The sequence below is a fragment of the Nyctereutes procyonoides genome, unplaced genomic scaffold (genome assembly GCF_905146905.1).
Source record: "Nyctereutes procyonoides isolate TBG_1078 unplaced genomic scaffold, NYPRO_anot_genome, whole genome shotgun sequence".
Classification (NCBI taxonomy): domain Eukaryota; kingdom Metazoa; phylum Chordata; class Mammalia; order Carnivora; family Canidae; genus Nyctereutes; species Nyctereutes procyonoides.
The window spans coordinates 25,643,068-25,662,712 of NW_026575024.1; the positions used below are offsets into that span (position 1 = coordinate 25,643,068).

At 54.2% G+C, this 19,645-nt stretch overlaps 2 protein-coding genes across 2 annotated transcripts in view; one reads left to right on the forward strand and one right to left on the reverse strand.

The window, feature by feature from the left end:
- On the reverse strand, window positions 1-18,532 carry BPIFB2 (BPI fold containing family B member 2). Its single transcript, XM_055306388.1, has 15 exons — window positions 18,424-18,532; window positions 16,035-16,128; window positions 14,127-14,231; window positions 13,087-13,233; window positions 11,275-11,335; window positions 9,736-9,796; window positions 5,360-5,451; window positions 4,927-5,112; window positions 4,651-4,704; window positions 3,915-4,085; window positions 3,280-3,347; window positions 3,030-3,075; window positions 2,265-2,328; window positions 1,863-1,939; window positions 1-319 (listed from the first exon to the last, which is right to left on the reverse strand). Exons 1-15 carry the CDS (start codon window positions 18,530-18,532, stop codon window positions 278-280), a joined length of 1,377 nt encoding a protein of 458 aa, XP_055162363.1. The 3' UTR covers window positions 1-277.
- SUN5 (Sad1 and UNC84 domain containing 5) overlaps window positions 18,531-19,645 on the forward strand; it is a 20,048-nt gene continuing 18,933 nt past the window's right edge. Inside the window, 1 exon segment of the mRNA XM_055344510.1 lies at window positions 18,531-18,562. Coding sequence (XP_055200485.1) covers window positions 18,531-18,562 — 32 coding nt within the window.

Here is a 19,645-nt window from a genome sequence, read left to right on the forward strand (position 1 = left end):
GAAAATGTTTAATGGGAGAGGGGACACGTTGGTACAGCCTGGAAGAGGGGTATGCTGCTCACATGGAGGGGGAAGGAGACGGGAGGGACAGAGGGAGAGGAGGGGAAAGGAGGGAGGGGAGCTCAGTCACGCAGAGAAGATTAAACAGCCTGGCTGGATCTTCCAGCTTGCTGCTGATGGTAAGTGTGACTTTGCCTCAGTTTCCCAAGTGGCTTGAGGCAAGAGAGTCCCTGAAGCAGGGAGCTGGCCCACTCCTAGGTCTCCTGGTGGTCCCACCTCAGCGCTGGTATAAGAGTCCACTGGATATCACGACATAGCCCTGAAGGGTAAGGAACACCATGGGCCAGGTCAGAGGCCACACGAGGACTGATAGGACCCCAGCAGCCCCATCAGCCTAGCTTTGAGCTCAGGCTCTGCCACTCTTGCTGGCTGTGTCCTGAGGACAGTTCTTTGCTTCTCTGGGCCTCAGTTTCCTGCTGTCACTTGAGAGTGTTAACAGCATCCACCCTGCAAACTTACAATGAGGATGCAGCCAGAGCACGTGGGCAGAGCCCCTGCATGGGGCTGGGGATTGATGTGCGCTTGTGGGCATGGTTGGGACTAGCGCTGTATTAATTAGGACAGGGCGTCCAAACACAGAGCGTCTTCTCCAGGTCCAAGGCTCCCCAGCAGAGCCAGGAACCTCCCATATATCCTCTGCCGTCTACACTGCACTGCAGAAATTTGCTCAGAGCCTGCTGGTCATTCCTTCATTCACTTATTCATTCAACAGATCTTCACAGAGCCTCTGCTCTAATCCACGCCCTGTGCCACATGCTGGGGACAAAGCAGACCCAGGCCCTGCCCATGCATAGCTCATACATGCCCCAATACAGTAGCCATTATTAAACTAAAGCCAATTAGAATTAAATAAAATTTGCAATTCAGTTCCTTGGTTGTGCTAGCCGCATTTCAAGTGCCCAAGAACCATATGTGCCCAGTGGCCCACAGTTGCTACTGTGTTGGACACTGCAGGCTCCCAGAACTCTCCCACATTGTTCTGGGCAGTGCTGATCTAGGGACCCTTGATTTTGGACCCAGTTGACTGGATTTGTGAGTACCAGGGTGAGTCATCCACTGACGGTGCCTGTTTGGGAGAGTCTCGGGGGGAAGTTCCCACTAAGAGCCCATGCTCCAACATGAGCCTATTGTTCCTTTTCTGGAGGGTGGAGGGTGGATCACTCAAATGCCTTGGGACCATAGTTCTTCAGCAACAAAGGTGTCATCCCTGGGAAAACGTTAGTGGGTCCCACTCAGGGAATATGAATAACACACAGATGTTAGGCTGCAGAGACCTGGGCTAAGCTTTCTGTCCTACACGCCTTGTTGAGTGAATAGAAAGAATATTATCATTGTATATCCCAGGTGAAACAGAAAGAAGTTGTAGGGTCTCACCCTAGGCCCACAATTTCTCATCAGGGAAAGTGACTTTAGAAGGGTCGGGAAGCCTTCTTCCCTTGTCCAGCCTGCAGAGGTTTTGTACAAAACTGGAAGTTCCTCTGTCATCTTCCTCAGACACCAAAGGGCACCCCAAGGCCCACCCCAAGGCCCAGATCATGGGATGACTGAACCCCCCGATTATGGCCTGGCCTGATACCTGATGAGGACTAAAGGATGGGTGAGACCTTTGCACCAGTGTCTCTGCACATCCTAAATTTTCCATCTCATGACAGCTAAGGAGTCATGGCCTGGTCTCGGCAGGAACAGGGGACACCCCCAGGCCTGGCTGACCTTGAGACCCCACTGTGTGTACCAGCAGGGAGGGAGGACGAGGGGGAGGAAGGATGGAGGAAGCCCATGTGGTCACACCCACAGGCTCTTACCTCATAGACAAAGACCTCAGGGTTGATGTAGTACAGGTTGACCATGCTGGGGAGGGTGATCCCCATGCCCAAGAGAGCTGCAGGAGGGGAAGGAGAAACCAAGTTCATTATGGGGGCGCCTCAGTGGAGCACCATGGGAGGCCCACGCCATGCTGAGCTCCTCGTGCGCATCATGACACGGAGTCCCACAGATGGCCGGGGGGTGGGAGCCATTATTACTGTACTCACTTTACAGAAGGGAAAACAGTCTTGGGGAGGGATAAGAACTGAAAAGCTAAGAGAGTGGGAACCCTCTTAACCTCGGAGCCCGGGCAGCGCGAAGGATGGCCGGCAGGGAGCCTGGAGCAGGTGTGGGTCAGGAGGGGACCGCGGGGGCCAACTGGCGCGGGGGGCAGGGCTCACCATTGAGGTGATCCAGCAGGGGCCTCTTGAACACGGTGTCCATGAGTGGGCGCATCTGATTTGGCTGCAGCCATGTAGTCAGGGAGCCAGGGGCCGTGGGCCCGCTCCAGCGAGGGGCCGGGAGAGATGGACAGGTGGGCCGCACGTAACACACAACAGACACAGACAGACACAGAGCAGAGGCGGGGGGGGGGGGGCAGGACACCCCAGTCAGCCGTCAGAGCATCTGGTCCCCAGAAACCGCCCCCTGAGAGGACCCTAGACGCACTCCTGGCTGACACTGTGTGGCCAACGGGTGGCTGACAGACTGCCTCATGCCAGGTGACCAGCTGCCCATCGGTGCTGAGCAGCGGGGGACCGACCGCTGGTGGGTAGGCTGGCGGGCCGTGTTGGCTGACAGGCCCGCCAATGGAGCATGGTGGCTAGGGACCCAGCTGCCTCACGGGGCCGAAGAAGCAGTCAGCGTCATCTGACACTGGCCTGCCAGCGATTCTCAGACCCACCAGTCCTCAGCCACCTGGCTGCGACACTTGGCGGACTGACCCCACTGAAGAACCAAGGCTGACTGACTGGCTGACTGACAGCCGGATGGTCCGAGGACAGATTGTCTGATGGGTAGGCCCTCCGCCTGGCCACCGTTCCCAGGCACCCTGGGTGGAAGCCCAATCACGGTGGCACGTACAGGTGCACTTGCGTGCAAGCACTGGGACTCAAGACCTGCCCCACCCTGTGAGGGGTCTCTAGAGACCCCAACCCCACACTCACATCAACGAAGCCCACATTGGAGGAGCGCACGGTGAGCTGGATATCCCTGAAAAAAACGAAGGAGGGCTAGGACTAGGCCTATATCCCCCTAGATCCCTCCTCCCACCATACCGCACGTGCTACAACCCAGCCTCCTCTGACTGACGCTGTAATGGGTGACATTGTGATAAAGTGACTGCAGGCCCATTGCACAGAGGAACACACTGAGGTGGCTGGATCCGGAAGTGTTCAGCAGGTTGTCCTTGCTTACCCCAGCACAGATGTGGTGCCCTGAAGCTTCACTTTGGACACAGAGAGCTGGAGGTCCAGGTTCACAACCTGGGCACAAAGAGAGAGCAAGGTCAAAGAGCACAGAACCACAGAGGAGGTTCCGGTGGCCACCAGCTTCCACCCACTCCCCGCCTGACTCAGGTGTTCGTGGAGCACCCATATGAACCAGACCCTGCACACAGCTCAGGGAACAAACACCAGGTCTCTGCCCTTAGGAACCCTCAGAGGCTGGGGGAGGAGGTGAACAATGGCCAAAGTAACCAGGGTCCTTAATAGCAGGTGCCAGGACAGCAGAGTGGCAGCAGGGAGAGGGCTGATGGGGACCATCTTTCTCAGGGTGGTCTAAGAAGACTGCCTGAGAAAGGCTGCAACATCTGAGCTGAGTCCTGAAAGATGAGGAGAAGCTAGCCGTGCTGAGGGCAAGGGGAAGAGTGTCCCAGGCACAGTGCCCAACAGCACGTGCAAAGGGCCTATGGCAGGAACGTCATGGCACAGTGAAGGAACAGCAGGGAGACCATCATGGATAGAGCAGAGCAACTGGGGAAAGGGAGGCAGGAAGTGAGATCTTGGGAGTTGCCACCCTCTCAGCCAGCCCCACCAGCCCACCTCACTCACCACATCAAAGGAGAAGAGGGACTGGAAAGCTGAGTTGGAGGTCACAGCCTGGACTTCCACAAAGGGCTGCAGCTGAAGCGTGGCATTGTTGGTACGAAGTGTGGCCACGGGCGTGGCACCCAGCCGCACCTTGAGAGTCACAGGCATGGGCTCGGGGAACCGGCGGGCCACCTGGGAGTGGAGAGGGAGAGAAGGAGGAGGGCACCTGGGGCAAAGGCTGGGTGGGCTCTCCACCATCGCTTCACACGCTCCTGATCAAGCCACTGTTCGTCCGTGACTGGGCCATAGAGGTGCAGCCACCCCAGGCCCCTGCCCTCGGGGATGCCCTGCCTGCAGGGGGTGGTAGGCATGAAGATGGGCACAGCCTGTGTGATTGGTGCCAGGAGGGATGGGCGCTAAGGGGCCATGGGAGTTCAAGGAGTCTCCTGGACCAGATGGGGGGTGAGGTCCTTCCCTAGGAGGCAACCCCCAAGCTTGGACTTGAAGATGCGCAAGAGAAAAGGAAGCAGAGAAGGCCCTCCAGGCAGAGGGCAGCAGCTGCACAAAGGCACAGGAGGGAGACAGCATAACATCTGGCAGAGAAGGGGCCACCCCTAACGTGGAAGAGGCGCAGAGGTCAGGACACATGCTGAAGCCCCCAGGGGACTGATAAGAGCCAGCAGAGGTCCCCCAGCCAGAGAACCTCCCACCTCGATCCCAGGTCTTGGTTCCTGAAATGATTAAAAATGTCACCAACCTCGGGGATGAGTTGGCCCAGCACAGAGGTGTTCAGCAGGTTGTCCTCAGACTTCTGAAATTAGCCCCCACGTCATGGCAGGTTTTAGGGCAGCCACTCCTCAAGCTAGACCACCTGTTGCCTCCCCACGACCGCCTTTGAACCTTTGCAACAGCCACCCTGTAGCCGCAAAACTTGGGCTGCCCCACCCACAATCTGGCCTCTGCGGGGCCTCCCCAGGCTGGGGCGCAGGGCATGCCTGTCCTACAGGCTCTGGGCGGCAGGTCCGAGCCTCACCAGCTGCCCTGTGATGTCCAGGTTGAGGGCACCAGCTTTCTGCAGCAGCAGGAGGACGGAGTCAAACAGGTCCTGGGAGAGGCCCACGGTTGCCATGGCACCATCAGCACCCACGTTAGGCGGCAGCACAAAGTGAGTGGCATCCACAGGCAGGACGATGGGCTTGCCCAGTAGGAAGAGAATGGCCTACGGGGTTGGTGGGTGGTGAGAGGAGAAAAGCAGGAGTGCCCCAGTAGGATGGTGGTTCCATCATAGAACCTGGGCTCTCAGATGCCACCTACTCCTACATGCCACATGTTGTCCAGCCTCACACCCTAAATGCCCTTCTGGCTCCTCTCCCTTCAACATCCCTGCTCTTTTAGGAATGTCCCAGGACCCCACAGACCTCAGAGGCAATAAGCCCCCAGCTCAGGGCTGACAAGGGAGCACTTACGCTGATATCCAAGGAAATGTAGTCCTTAGTGATGTTGGGCGCATTGGTCATGGAGTAGCGGATCTGGGACTCTGGACCCACAGGGTTGAGGCCTAACAAAAGCAGAAGAAAAAAGAAAACACGGCACACTTAGCCTTATCCACCATGCTTCATCTATTCAGAAAACTCAATCATCTGACGACTTCAGTTAGCCAGACCCAGGACAAGAAACAGAAAGGGGAAGAGAAAAGGCCTCTGAGTAAGTGAACCCCAGTTGCAAAACGCACACACCCAAGATTCAGCTACTCATGGCTTATTGACTCTCAGTTTAGACACAGTTCTGACAATTTGGGTTTCTGCCTTCCGAATTAATGGAAGACTAGAAACCCTAAGTTAGAAGGAAGGAGAAGGGTCACTCTAGGCACAAATAGCCCCTGAAAAAAGCAAGAGGGAACCACAGAAAAAGAATGGAGCTCACATTCATCCAGGTCCAGACATTTGACTTACACTGTCCCGTTCAATCATCACCACAAACCTATAAGATTAGGAACCCATTTTACACACACACATACATGTGCACAGTTTGATGAGTGCAGTTGTGCCCAGGATTGTATACCTGGCTTGTCCAGCTGTAAAGTCACGCTCTCTCTCCACCTCATCACACAGCCTCTTACAGAAACTCAAAAGGCAAGCGCCCCTGGAGCCATGCTGTGCAGGAGCACAGGACCCTCAGGGAGCCTCCAAGGAGGCACAGAGGAGAGTTCAGTTCCTATGTGGCAAGTTTCCCCAGAGCTCAGAATATTCTGATTGGGAAGGTTGCAAAGGGTGAGTCACATCTCTAAATGCAGCTAGGCTAGCCGGCACACCCGGGGAAGGCTCACCCCCACTGTCAGGAAAGCCCAGCTTTTAGCAATAGGTCTTCAAAAGCTCTGGATGACCAAGGGTGTGTGTGTGTACATGTGCATGTACACATGCACACATGTTAGATTTCTGTCTGATTTTCGAATGTCTCTTCTGGATTCAATTTTATTTCTTTGGGACACCTGGATGCCTCAGTGGCTGAGCATCTGCCTTTGGCTCAGGGTGTGATCCTGGAGACCCGGGATCAAGTCCCGCATTGGGCTCCCTGCATGGAGCCTACTTCTCCCTCTGCCTATGTCTCTGCCTCTCTCTCTGTGTCTCTCAAGAATAAATAAATAAAATCTAAAAAAATAAATAAAGTAATAATAATCATTTTATTTCCTCCAATGTTTTGGAAATCTCTTGCAATTGTAAAAGCGATATAGTATGATTCCAATTCTACAGCTCAGATCAAGGTGGCAGGAGGGGAGAAGCTCAGAGGGATTTGAGAAGCTGGAGAGATGTTCTGTATTTCGAGTTTGGTGGTGGTCACACAACTGTATACATTCATCAAAACTCAGAGGACAGCACACTAAAAAGAATAAATTACTATATTTTTAAGATGACTAAAAACATGAAAATTTTAAAATAATTCATATTCCCTGTGGACATATAGACATTTTTGAAAGATGAAAAAAATACATAGCTCAGAACCTCAAATGCATTTCTTTCTGAATTTTCTTCTGTAGAGACAAACAGCCCCCCATCTGTCCCTCCCTCAGCAAAGCTGTGGTGAAGCTCAGTAGCTTCGTGCCCTTCTCTATTGTCTTTACAGAGTGTCATTATAGCCTAGGTAAGGGCACAGCCCTCAAGGCAGACTGCCTCCATTTCTTCATCTGTAAAATGGAGCTAAGAATGCTACAGTAAATATTAGCTTTTTTTTTAAGATTTTTATTTATTTATTCATGAGAAACACAAAGAGAGAGGCAGAGACATAGGCAGAGGGAGAAGTAGGCCCCCTGTGGGGAGCCCAATGCGGGACTCAATCCCAGGATCCTGGGATCACCTGGGATCATGACACGAGCCAAAGGCAGATGCTCAACCACTGAGCCACCCAGACACCCCTATTAGCTTTTATTATACAGCATTTTGCCAGGCATGTTGCCAGGTGATTAAAATGCCCCTGTAAGCTGTGCATTTTAGTGGCTCCTGTCACCCTACACTGTAGGCACACATGACTCATGTAAACGGTCCCCTAGGCCTGAATGCTTAGATTTCCTTTACTAGATTTTTTTTAATTCCTCAAAGCAAAGGACAAGAGCCGGTCTTTGCTATGAACCCAATTCCAAGGCGTCTTGATGGAGAGAACCCCACTGAGGAAGAAGGGAGGGATGAATGTTGACTGAGCCTGTCATCCACCAGGCACTTAGCCTATGCTGTCTGCTAGCAGCATGGGGGAGAAGCAGGAATTCTGAGCCCCATTGTTTTGTCGGGTTTTGGGGGGGGATTGAAATATTTAGACTCAGAGAGATGGCGTGACTTCCCTAAGGTCACACAGCATTGGAGCAACAAAGCCAGAATTTAACTTCATGTTGTTTTATTCCAGGTTGCGTTTCCTTGCCTTCTTGGTGCCTTCTGTTAAGGTAATATGGGAGTTATGGTGAAGAGGGGGGTGGGTGTAATCCAGGAATGTTCCCTGAGGAACTGTGAGCTGGACCATGAAGTAGAGGCAGAGCAGTGGGTCACATTTAAGAGGAGAAAGCCAGCATGAGTCAGTTCATGACCTTCTGCACTGAACTGAACTGTAGTCAGTTCATGACCACACTACGGATTTGAGACTCAGAGCCTCCAATTCCTCATCTATAAACCGGGGATACTGATGCCACCTTGTAGGACTGTTGTTAAAAGTTTGCACAAGAAAGCCAAAGCTAGCTTGATATGAAGATCTTCACTAAAGAACCCACCACAGGGGGGTTTAGCCATCTGAGTGGCTCAGTCGGTTAAGTGTCTGCCTTGAACTCAGGTCAGGATCCCAGGGTCCAGGGATGGAGTCCTGCATCGGGCTCCCTGCTCTGTAGGGAGTCTGCTTCTCCCCCTCCCCCTGCTTGTGCTCTCTGTCAAGTAAATAAATAAAATCTTAAAAAAAAAAAAGAACCCACCACAGATAAACACGGACTCAACATGCCGCCCTGCCTCCTGTCCCGACACACCCACTCCCACACACCGACCCCACACCCTGTGACCATTAGATGTAAACCCCTAAGTCAGAGCAAGGCCAACCAATTGCAGAGTGTAGCTGACCACAGTCTACAGCTCGGGATTTTACAAAGCCAATGACGGTGACCTGAGGGAGGCCCTAGAATCCCAGGCAAAGCCACTAGATAGAAGAAGGTGCTTCACACAGGAGCATCTTCAAAACAGGTCTGTGGGAAAACAGAGGGAACCCTGGATTTTGCTCAGGGATCCCCGAGAACATATCACCCCCCAAATTAACAAAGGATACATTTTTGGCCAGTCTGGGGATAGGCAAGTTGTTATTAATGTTGATAAATACTACTGAAAACAGGGTGAGGCTGGCCGGCTTTCATAGCTTTTAGCTTCGTAGTGTAAGATGAAGTCCTGATGGAGCCTCGCAGAGGCCACCACCGTGGCCACGCTTCTGTGTGGACCGTGCACGGTGGCTGCGAGCCCTGGGCGCCCGCCTGCAGTGGTGGAGAAGGCGCAGCGGGCAGTGGGGCGGTGACCGGGAGTGGTGTATGGGGAGGACACAGGCACCTACTCCGCAGTCTCCAAGAGCCCCTGGGTGGCAGTGAGCCCCAGCTGCCCACAGCAGTGCCTGCTCAAGAGCACCCCTTCCTCCCCTGCGTTGCTGCCCCCTTCCCCACCAGCACCCTGGGGACTTACCCTAACATCTTAGGGTCTGCTTGTGGGGCGGTCAGCCTACGGGACTTTCTCCTAGTACACTCCTAGTACCCTGAGTATGAGGAGCCCCAGAAAAATCAGAGATGAACAAGCCTCTAAGGACAGAGGAGAGGGAGGCTTGCCTCCAGGTGGGTGAATGGCCCCAGAGAACGGAAGCAGGGGTGAGGGCACTTGTGAGCAGAAGTGCTTGAGTTCTGCTGAGGATGTGCTGAGTCAGAGCCCGTGAGACCTCCAGGAGGAGGTGTCCAGAGGCAATGGAATAGAATGGCCCGAGCCACAATGTGCCAGCGGGGAGAGTCCGCCAAAGAATGTGGGAGATGTGGGAGAAAAACCAGAGGAGGATGGGGTCTCTGAGTCTCCAGGCAGGGGAGGAGACAACCGCAGACTGAATGTACTCTGCCTCCCCCTCGCATACACGCATACACACTTGCACACTTGCACACACACACACTAAACATTCAAAGACTTGATTCTAGAATTTGGAGATTCCCTGAGTTCATCAGTACCTATTCAGTCATCCTATGATTGATCTCCCAGAGGTCAACCCTGACCGGAGGTTGATCTTTAAAGGGTCTTGGGGGCCCCAGTGGAGCTCAGAGGCCCCAGTCCCCTCCCCCTGGGCTCTCAGGTCTTACCAATTAAAGTGCCCAGGTGCACGTTGAGGCCCTGCACCAGGTTGGAGATGCTCAGGCATAGCTGCGGCAAAACAGAGGCGGAGGCTGGTGAAGAGGGTGCTGGGGCTGAAGGGGTGAGATCGTGAGACTCTAGGGTCCCAGTCTGGAAGCCTCCTCCAGCCTGCATGCCGCGGCCTGGAGTCCCACCCTTCCTCTACCGCCCAGTGGGCATCTTCTGACTCCTCTCCGGGTCACTGAGGATTCGGAGGAGAAGCTAGGGCCCATGGGCATCAAGGAAAGAACAGGAGAGGGCCAGCAGGGGTGGGGGTGGGGTAGGGATGGGCACTACATGTGGTGAAGGCAGGCGGTGGTCAGCGAGGAAGCCTGGAGTTCCCCTGGGTGCAGTGGGCAGCCCAAGAAGTGTATTAAGCTGGGGTCAGTGGGATCGAAGGTGGGGCAGAGGAGAGACCACAAGGCTAAGGGTAGTCAAAGCCTGGTCCAGGCGGAGCTGAGGAGGCTGGGCCGGTGGAGGGCCAGGTCAGGTTGTACTGCCTTCAGCCTCGGGCCTCAGTCTCCTCATCTGCAAGATGGAAATGCTGGGGCCCACCTCTGCTGGGTGGGACGGCATCGAGTGGGTTGATCTGGGGTTGTAGGGACCAGATCAGGAGATGGGGTGGAGTGTAAAAGGGCAGAGATGGAGAAGTGGCTCCCCCCTTGGCTGTGGGACCCTAGGCCCAGAGGAAACCATCTCTCACCAGGTCGGCCACAGGCTGCTAATGACAAGAGCTGAGATAGCAACAGCAATCACAGTGCCCACTCTGCCAAAACTGTTCTAAACTCCTTATGGATGTTAATGTGCTCAACCCCCACAAACAACTCCGAGAGAGGTTTACCCTCTGTACTACAGGTGTGGAGTTGGGGGCAGACGGAGGTTAGGTGATTCATACAAGTGCCACAGCTAGGAAGGAGAGGACCAGGATTGAAGCCAGTGCCCATGTTCTTGTCCACTTTCATTTTGTCTCTTTTTCATAAGCCACATGGCCCTTGAAAGCACTGCCTCCTCCCCACGCTCCAGCATGGACTGGGGCTGGCTCAAGAGCAACCCCCTGAGCCCACCCTTATTAGGCCTCTCCATTACTGCCCTGGACCATCACCCCAGGCTCCTCCTGCCTCGTGGGAGAATGGAGAAGCCCCATTAACAGTCTTCTATTAAAAAACAAACAAACAAACAAACAAACAAACAAAACAATAACAGGGGCACCTGGGTGGCTCAGTCAGTTAAGCATCTGCCTTTAGCTCAGGTCATGATCCCAGACTCCTGGGATCAAGCCCCGAGTCAGGCTCCCTGCTCAGCAGAGAGTCTGCTTCACCCTCTCACTCTGTCCCTCCCCCTGCTTGTGCTCTCTTTCTCAAATAAATAAATTAAATCTTTTTTTTTAAAAATTAAAAAGCAGTAAGAATCCCAATCTCTCCCACGCCCACAATACTCCTTTCATTCAGCATGTCTACTGAGGTTAGCAAGGCCCTCCTTCCTGGGAGACCTGGTAGGGGGTCCTGTACCTTGTTCCGCAGGACAGCTTTAATATGATTCTGCACCAGGACCAGCAGCCCAGGGGCCACGCTGAGAAAGAGAGAGAGAAAGCGCTCCTGAGCTCCGGCTCGTGCATTCGGGCCCGTTTCTCCTGCAGAGCCACTGTCTGAGAGAGAAGTGTCTCCTCTGAGCCGGGGGCCAGTGAGTCCCATTCCACCCCTTGCCGTGTGCCAGACACGGTGCCAGCACCATTGTCCCCACAGATGAGGAAACCGAGCCTCAAAGAAGATGTCACTGGTTTTGAGGTTTGGAAGTGGCCAAAACATGCTACTGAGGCCAGGCTTGGGGGAGACAGAGAAGACCCTGCAAAAGCCAAGACTCAGCCACATTGTTGGCCTGCTGGCTTCATGGTCACTCTGAACCCAGGAAGCTGGGGGTGGTTCCTGCTTGGGCTCCAATTCTCTGTGACACACCTAGTAAAGTTCCTTCCTCATTCTGTGCCTCAGTTTCCCCTCTGAACGATGGAAGATGGGTCTAAGTTGTTTCTCAGCAGGGATCCATAGGAAACCATGGTTCCTTTAAGTTGTTATTTAAATTTCAGTTAGTTAGCCTACAGTGTAATATTAGTTTCAGGTGTACAATATAGTGATTCAGCACTTCCATGCATCACCCAGTGCTCATCACGACAAGTGCACTCTTTAATCCCGTCACCCAGTTCAGCCATCCCCCACCCCTCCCCTCTGGTGACCCTCAGTTTTCTATAGTTAAGAGTCTGTTTCTTGGTTTGCCTCTCTCTCTCTCTCTCTTTTTTTTTTCCACTTGCTGATTTGTTTTTTAAAGTCCACATATGAGTGAAATCATAGGATATTTGTCTCTTTCTGAGTGACTTATTTCGTTTAGCATTGTACTCTCTAGCTCCATCCTGCAAATGGTAAGATTTCATTCTTTTTTATGGTTGAGTAATATTTGTGTGTGTGTGTGTGCATCACCTCTTCTTCATCTATTCATAAATGTTCATCCAAGTCGCAGCCCAAGCTCACTGAATTGCCTCTCAGGGGAGATAGGTGGATAGCAGCTGTGTTTTAATGCCATTAACTCCTGGGCTTTCCTTCCTGTGAGCAGCCGCGGCCCATGGGAATGGCGAGGAGTCATGTGTAACTCATGACGACTGCCGGACACAAGTGTGAATGGCTTTATGCCCGGTCCCCTCTGAGGGAAAAAGGCCAGTTCCAAATGCCCACCTAGCTCAAGTATGAGAAGGTAGACATAATGCAGGAGGCGAGTCAGGTTACCGGGGTTGAACCTCCCCCCCACCGTTTGTCAGCTGTGTCAGCTTAAGCAAGTCACTTAACTGTTCTGTGCCCCTTGGAAAATGGAGGGAATACTTACGCCTTCCCGGCTGGGCCGCTGTGATGTAGTAAAGGGCTTGGAGGCTGCCCTGCACACAGCAGGTGCTCTGGAGGTGGGAGCCGCCGGCAGCTTTGGAGGCAGCCCCGACTCACAGTGAGGTTGAAGGCTCCCAGCCCCCTGGACCTCAGGATCCCCGTCTCTGCAGCGGGGGACAGCCCTCCGAGGCCCAGGATAGCCACATCAGGCCTCCCTGAGTACAGTAGTAACGACTGGCACACGTCATCATGTGCTGCAGGGGGGCGGGATGCAGTAGAGGGACATGGCCTGGCTGCACATTCTCCCCTTCCCTGAATTTCAGTGTCCTCAGCCATAAAACGGGTGTCTCTTGGGCCCCTTGTGGCAACTGGGTGAAAGCTTGAGTGGGAAGCTCAAGAAGAGGCCCCAGAGCCTCGGTGGCGGACTCTGCAGCCCAGCCCTCGCCAGGCACTCACCTGGTACTGCCATCCAGCACCGCGGCACTGTTGAAGAGTGCGGAGCAGGCAGAGATGCTGACCACGGGGGTCCGGATGGAGCCCTGGGCCACCTGGGCGTCGGCCAGCAGTACCACGGGCAGCACCAGCTTCAGGGGCTCCGGGACTCTGCGCGACACCATTCCTGAGCCCCGGCGGCACCACCCAGCACAGCCTACCCTGCAAACCCCCAGCCTGAGCCTGCTCCCCACTGGGCACAGGCAGGACCCTCACTCAGCAGGAGATTCACCCCTGGGACAGGCTCAGGGCCCTCTAAACTCCACTTGGGCTCACAGACATTGCAGCAGATGGGTGTGAAGTCTGGATCCCAGCCCCCTCTCTCTGTGAGGCCCTGGGCCGGTCACTCCCCATACTAGGCCTCAGTATCCTCTTCTGTCAGATGGACATAAGAGTGACGGTACCTATCTCTGGAGGCTGTGCTGAGCTGTCTGTGAGGTAGCCGTGTGAAAATGCCCTGCGTGGAGTCTGCCCCCCACCCCTCCACCCCCACCCCCCTGTGAGCACTCACACAATGGTAGTGTCAGCACAGAGGAGTTCCAATAAGAGATCTCTCTGAGTGCCCAGCCAGTAGTTTGGAAATCAAACACATACAAAGTAGCTGATACATAGAAATAATTCCAACAGCTACATTTACTGAGCACCTACTCTGTGCCTTGTACTGTGCAAGGAGAGGTGTGATTTTAATTCCAGCAGTGGAGCTGTTCACTGCATCCCTCAAAGCCGTGCTGCAGAGTTTCATCCCATTTCACAGAGCGGGAGACTGAGGGCTGCAGGGGTGAACCGGCTGCCAGGTTACACAGCTGCGGAGCAGGACCCAGGTTCTCAAATTCTCACTGTCTCGCTCCCCCGCGGAAGGGTGGGAAAGAGCACTGGACAGGGAGTGGAAGACTCGAGCACAGGACCTGGCAATTGCTAGCCCCCCTCCCCTCACTCTGCCCCTCAGAGGTCCCTGAAAATCCTTCTGCCCACCGCTACCCCCGTCCTCCAGGAGAGCCACTCACCGAAAGACTTTGAAAGTAAAATTGGCTGCTACCAACATGCGCACCCCAAAATCGGCAATGAACTTCAGGTGGAAGTGGGGCACGTGGACATTCAAAATCTGGATCCTGCAGAGTGGGAATGGAGATGACGGGGGGGGGTCCCCATTAAACCCTGGAATCAACTCTGTGGTGGGTGTTATGAGCCATAGCCACACTACTGAGGTTATAAAGAACTTTCTGACTACTGGAACCATGGAATGAGGAAGGGGTGGAGAGTTCTCCACCCTAGGGGGCATGCAAGCCGTTGTTGGACAACTAGCTGGTAGGGAAAGGATGCCGAGAGGATTCCCATCCAGGGACAGGAATTGAGGGAGATGATTGTTCAGGACTTGGGGGAATTTTTAGTTTCTGACAGAGGTTGGGAAAGCTTGGAAGGTGGGATCCACAGAAGGTCAGAAATCCCCTCTGCAGCACTCTAGTCAACCGCTTTGGCTGGTAGCCCTTCAGGGACAGGAAACTCATTCCCTTCAAAGCTGCCTGTTCTGATTGCTAAGCACTTTTCTAACTTTTTCTTTTTTCCTGAATGAGTCATTTTTTCCCCTACACTGTATGTAGTTGGGGGTGGGAATTCAGACACTGGAAAATGATATGAATTTGAAAAGTTACATCAAAACTCCACCCTCAGGGCACCTGGATGGCTCAGTGGTTGAGTGTCTGCCTTTGGCTCAGGTCATGATCCCAAGGTCCTGGGATCGAGTCCCACATCGGGCTCCTGTGTCTCTGCCTCTCTCTGTCTGTGTCTCTGCCTCTCTCTGTCTGTGTCTCTCATGAATAAATAAATAAAATTTAAAAATAAAAACCTCCACTCCCCAGCACTCTCACTGTTGGCACTTAGTGGACTTCTTTCTGTGACTCTCTTCTGGGACACAGACTGACCTAGAATCTAATTCTTTTCTTTTCTTTCTTTTTTTAAATTTTATTTATTTCACACAGAGAGAGCAGGAGAGAGAGAGAGAGAACACAAGCAGGAGGAGCAGCAGCAGAGGCAGAGGGAGAAGCAGACTCCCCACTGAGCAGGGAGCTCAGACATTGGGCTCGATCCCAGGACCCTAGGGATCATGACTTGAGCTGAAGGCAGACGCCTCACCGACTGAGCCCCCCAGGCGCCCCGAAACTGCTCCTTTTCACTCGACAAGCACCCTGGATGTCTTCCCACTTCGGCAAACAAGGACACTCGGTGCTGTTGGCAAACAGCCACGCGTGGCCGACCACAGAACACTGAGGAATCCTGACTGTTGGGTGTGTCAGTGCCCTTCCCGGTCCACCCTACACCAGCCCTTCCCTATGGGCCTCGAAATGGGGCCCTCCACACCAGCTACTGGTTTGTCCATCCAGTGTTTTAAAGTTTTCAATGTTTTTTAAGTAGTTGCCATCATTCAAAATTTGATAGATTTTAAATATATATATGAGTTCTCTTGGGGAGCCAGAGATCGGGCAATAGTGAGTCTGTTCCCGCGTGGTTGGGGACAACTGGCCCGGCCCCCGGATCTGAGTTTGAGATGGCCTCCATCTCTCTGCCTTTGAGTCACGATTCATCACAGGGGTGTGGGGGTACATAGGCTCAGACTTGTGTCTAAATTCAGTGTCTCATTTTTGGGGAAAGTAGCCAAGGGTCCTGCCAGCCCTGGGGACCCAGAAGCAGCAGTCTTGGCCCCTAAGGGCAGAAATCTAGGAATTCGGAGGCACCAGCGGGCCGTATCTCCACCTCCATCTCACCCCCTCAATCATCTTGGGACAGCTCACTTATGAGTGAAGTGAGGTGAGGACAGCACTCATCTAGCTGGTGGGGAGCACTCACCTATACGCGGGGTTCACCTACCACTCATTGAGTGGGCTGAAGCATTTTTCCCAGTAGGTGGGAGCACACACCTGGTGGGCTGATGCACCTCTTCATTCCAATCCAAGAAATACGGGACTGTGACCCGCAGGGCCTGCTGGAGAGGGGCTGTCCCGATTTCCGACACTGCGGGGCCAGAGCAGGGTGATGTCAGGCTGCCCTTGGAGCCACCAAGCAAGACCACACCACCACCACCCTCCACCCCTCGGGTTGAGCAGAGAGGACTCAGAGGCGGGCGGGGTCGCACTTGCCCACCGGCGGGCGGGGGGGGGGGGGGGAGGGGGGGGAGGGGCGGGGCTTGCAGCTGGGTCCCCCTGAGCCTGCCCTGGGTTCCACCCTCACACCAGGCCCTGCAAGGCATGCCTTTCCTCTCTTGCTTCTGCCTTTCCAGATCTTGTCTGCCTCAGTCCTCAAAAACAAGAACATCCTTTTTGCCCTTTGATCAGATCAGATCCCATCTCTTCTGGAGCCTTTTCCAAGTCTCCAAGCCAAAGGAGAATTTCCCAGTAGAGCGGGACAGAAGGTGGGGTGCTATTCCGGGGACTGGAGGCTGAGGATTCTTGAGTCCCTCAGATTCTGGATACAAATCCCTAGGTCTGCTATTCACTATCGATGTGGCTGTTCTGTGCCTCAGTTTCCCCCTCTGTAAACTTGCAATGATTATAATGGTACCTTCACATAGTGTCCCAGTAAAGCCTCAGGGCACAGGAAATGTTAGCTCTTACTGTTGCCATTTATTTGTGTAATGATCATGGCTGTCACTTCTCTGGCGCTCCCTTTGTGCCAAGCACTGTTCTGAGTGACGCAGGTGCTACACTGTGCCAGGTTTACCGAGAAGCGAAGACCTCTGGCAAGGGGAAGTTGGATCAGCTGAGGCACCTGGCTCCCAAGCCCCTGACTTCTCACACACCTGGGCTGCCAGGCAAGGGAGGTGCTAGTTAAACAATTCAACATGAGTGGAACGAAGATGAGAGGTCGCGGTGCTGGAAGGGAGCAAGGCCCCTGCCGAAGAGTCGAGAGGCCCAAACTTCACACAGACTCACTGTGGGGACTGCACCACTCACTCTGGGCTTTCGTTTCCTCAGACCTGGAGTAGGGAGCCAGTGGTCCATGTGTTCTCGATACCCCTCTCCAGCCCGGCCCTCTGAGTCTGTGGCTAAGCCAAGACTCACACCCAGGCCCCTGGACTCCATCCACAGTGCTCCCCCAACACAGGGCTTAAACTTTGGGGCTTGTGAGATGGGATTAGGAAAACACTATTAGAAAGCCACCCAGCCTGACCCTAGAAAGAGGTGTGTGCAGCCTGGACCTCCCGCTGAATGTCCCCCAAGAACGTAGGCAGGTGCACCTGGGATGGCTCTCTGGGGACAAAGGAGCCTCACACAGGACAGGTAGAGGGAGGATGGTCAGCAGAAGGCAGCAGACCTCATGTCCCAGCCTGTAGCTTCCGTGCATGGCTCCAGGTGCCAGGCACAGACTAACACGGGTCACTGACCCCTTTCACTGCCTGCCTATCTGCCCGGATGCAAGGTCCTGGAAGCCTGTGTGTGCACCATGGGGACACTGCTGCCTCAGTGCTTCTACTGTCTGAATTGAGTGCCTGACACTATAATCTGACTTTGTTCTTGTCTTGAGGGAAATGACTTCTGATTTCTCGCCCCTGACCCAGCTTTGATGGGACTGTGGAGGCCTCTGGGGAGAAGCTTTTGTCCCTCCCTTGGTCTAGTTTTCTCACTATGCCTTTCTCAGGGGATGGGGCAGGTCTTAGAAGGGTGGGACAATGTCATAGGATAGACACCTTGCCCGAGGGGCCCAGAGCAGGGCTGGTCTTCTCACTGTGAACCCCACAGAGATATAGCTCCAGGACGCTCCCTCCAATACTGTGCCAGACATGCCTTCCCCCAGCATGCCTGTGCACACACCCCCACCCTGTGCACATGCATGTACACCCAGGGTATGCAGCCACCCCTGCATACACACACCCAGGCACATACCATGACACCTGTATGCATGGCCGTGGTTAGAGATCCTCCCCGACACTCAAGTACACACACAGTCACATCTCCATGAATTTTCAGACTTACACACAGACACACACAAGCAAAAGTAGTCACTCAAACCAACCCGTGCCCTCACCCTGGGGGCACTGAAAGCACAATCATGCATGCCTGTGTGCATGTTAGATTTGACCACATTCCTACTCGTGCATTCACTCCATAAGTGTTTGCTGAGCAGCACTTTGTCAGATATTGTCTGGGAACTGGGGACACGGTGGCACATGAGATAAAAATCCAGGTCCTCATGAGGCTTTTGAGTTCACAGCCACACACAGACACACAGACACACATATGCACACACATGGGACCGTGCACATGCACGTGTGCAGACACGCACAGGATAGGCCAGCAGCACATCTCTTACCGTAGCTCAGCACGGCCTCGTTGAGTCTGACCACGGTGCCCGGCATCAAGGCGCCGACCATAGGCAGCAGCAGCGCTAGCAGCAAACCCAGCCTGTATGCCTGAGCCATGGCCATCCTGGCCACTGCCCCCCAGGATCTGTGGGCTGGGGTGGGGACAGGCATCAGAGAGCTTGTCCAGAGCATGCCCCTTCTGGCCTGCTTGAACCCCACCCAGCCTAGAGGTAGCAAGCCCTGCGTGGTAATCCCAGCCCTACCCGAGACCCCCATACATCAGTTCTACCTGTCTGCATTGGGAAGAATCGCCTGCCCAGCCTGCTTCCTCAGGAACCACAGGGAGATTTGGCCTGGAGGTGGGCCCCCAAACCCAGAGAAGACATAACCTTGCCTAAGGCCACACAGCAAACTGGGGTTAACCGTAGGACCCAAGCCATGCCAGAGGAAGGGGATGAGGTTCATGGGTAGGGAGACAGAGCAGCTTCCTGCCCCAAGGGCAAAGCCCAGGCCCACCACTCCAAGGTCCAGGGCTGTGTTTCCTGGTGCCAGGAGTCTAGCCCAGTGTGACAGCCCATCCTAGTGTCCCAGCTCTATGAACGCATCCAGGGAAGGACCCAGGGTGGCTCCTATCCTCATCTCATCCTGTACCAAGTACATTTAAAGCAGGTCTTTGCATGGCCCCCTAACCCCTCCCAACCCAGCCCAGACAAGTGGACGGATCTGTGTCTAACTCAGGAGTGAGAGGCCACTGCTGAGATGGGCTAATGGAGGCCCAGAGAAGTGGCACTTGCCCAAATTCCCAAAACAAGACTGGGGATGGACCCTTCCATAGAAGGCCATTGGAAGTAGTACTCCTGTTGAACAGATAGGGAAGTTGAGGCTCCTCCCTGGAGGAATGCCAGCCCTATCCCCATTCCTACCTGGGGTGGTTTCCTGGGACAACTGGATTCTCAGCCCTGGCCAAGGCCTCCTGAGTCCCTTGGCAGGTGCGGAAGCTGTTTTATGAGGCTCCCGGGTGTGCAGGACCCACTGCGAAGGGACCCAGGGAGGGGCAGGTTTGCTTGCAGTGATGTGTTTTCCCTGCAAACATGGCCTTTGCCAAAATGTTTCATCCTATGTGTGTGGTGGGGCTGCCACGTAACCAGGCTGCTGCCAACTGCTACAAGACCCTGGGGATGGGCTGCTCTGGGGCCTCTTAGGCCAGGAGATCTCTGGAAAGAGGACTGC

Excerpts from the sequence above, each read along its gene's own strand:
- BPIFB2 (XM_055306388.1), bottom strand. The coding sequence starts at position 18,532 with ATGGCTCAGGCATACAGGCTGGGTTTGCTGCTAGCGCTGCTGCTGCCT. Across the intron at positions 5,452-9,735 it reads GCACCTGGGCACTTTAATTG|GCCTCAACCCTGTGGGTCCA; the intron begins GTAAGACCTGAG and ends TGCTTTTGTTAG. Across the intron at positions 4,705-4,926 it reads TGGACATCACAGGGCAGCTG|AAGTCTGAGGACAACCTGCT; the intron begins GTGAGGCTCGGA and ends GGCTAATTTCAG.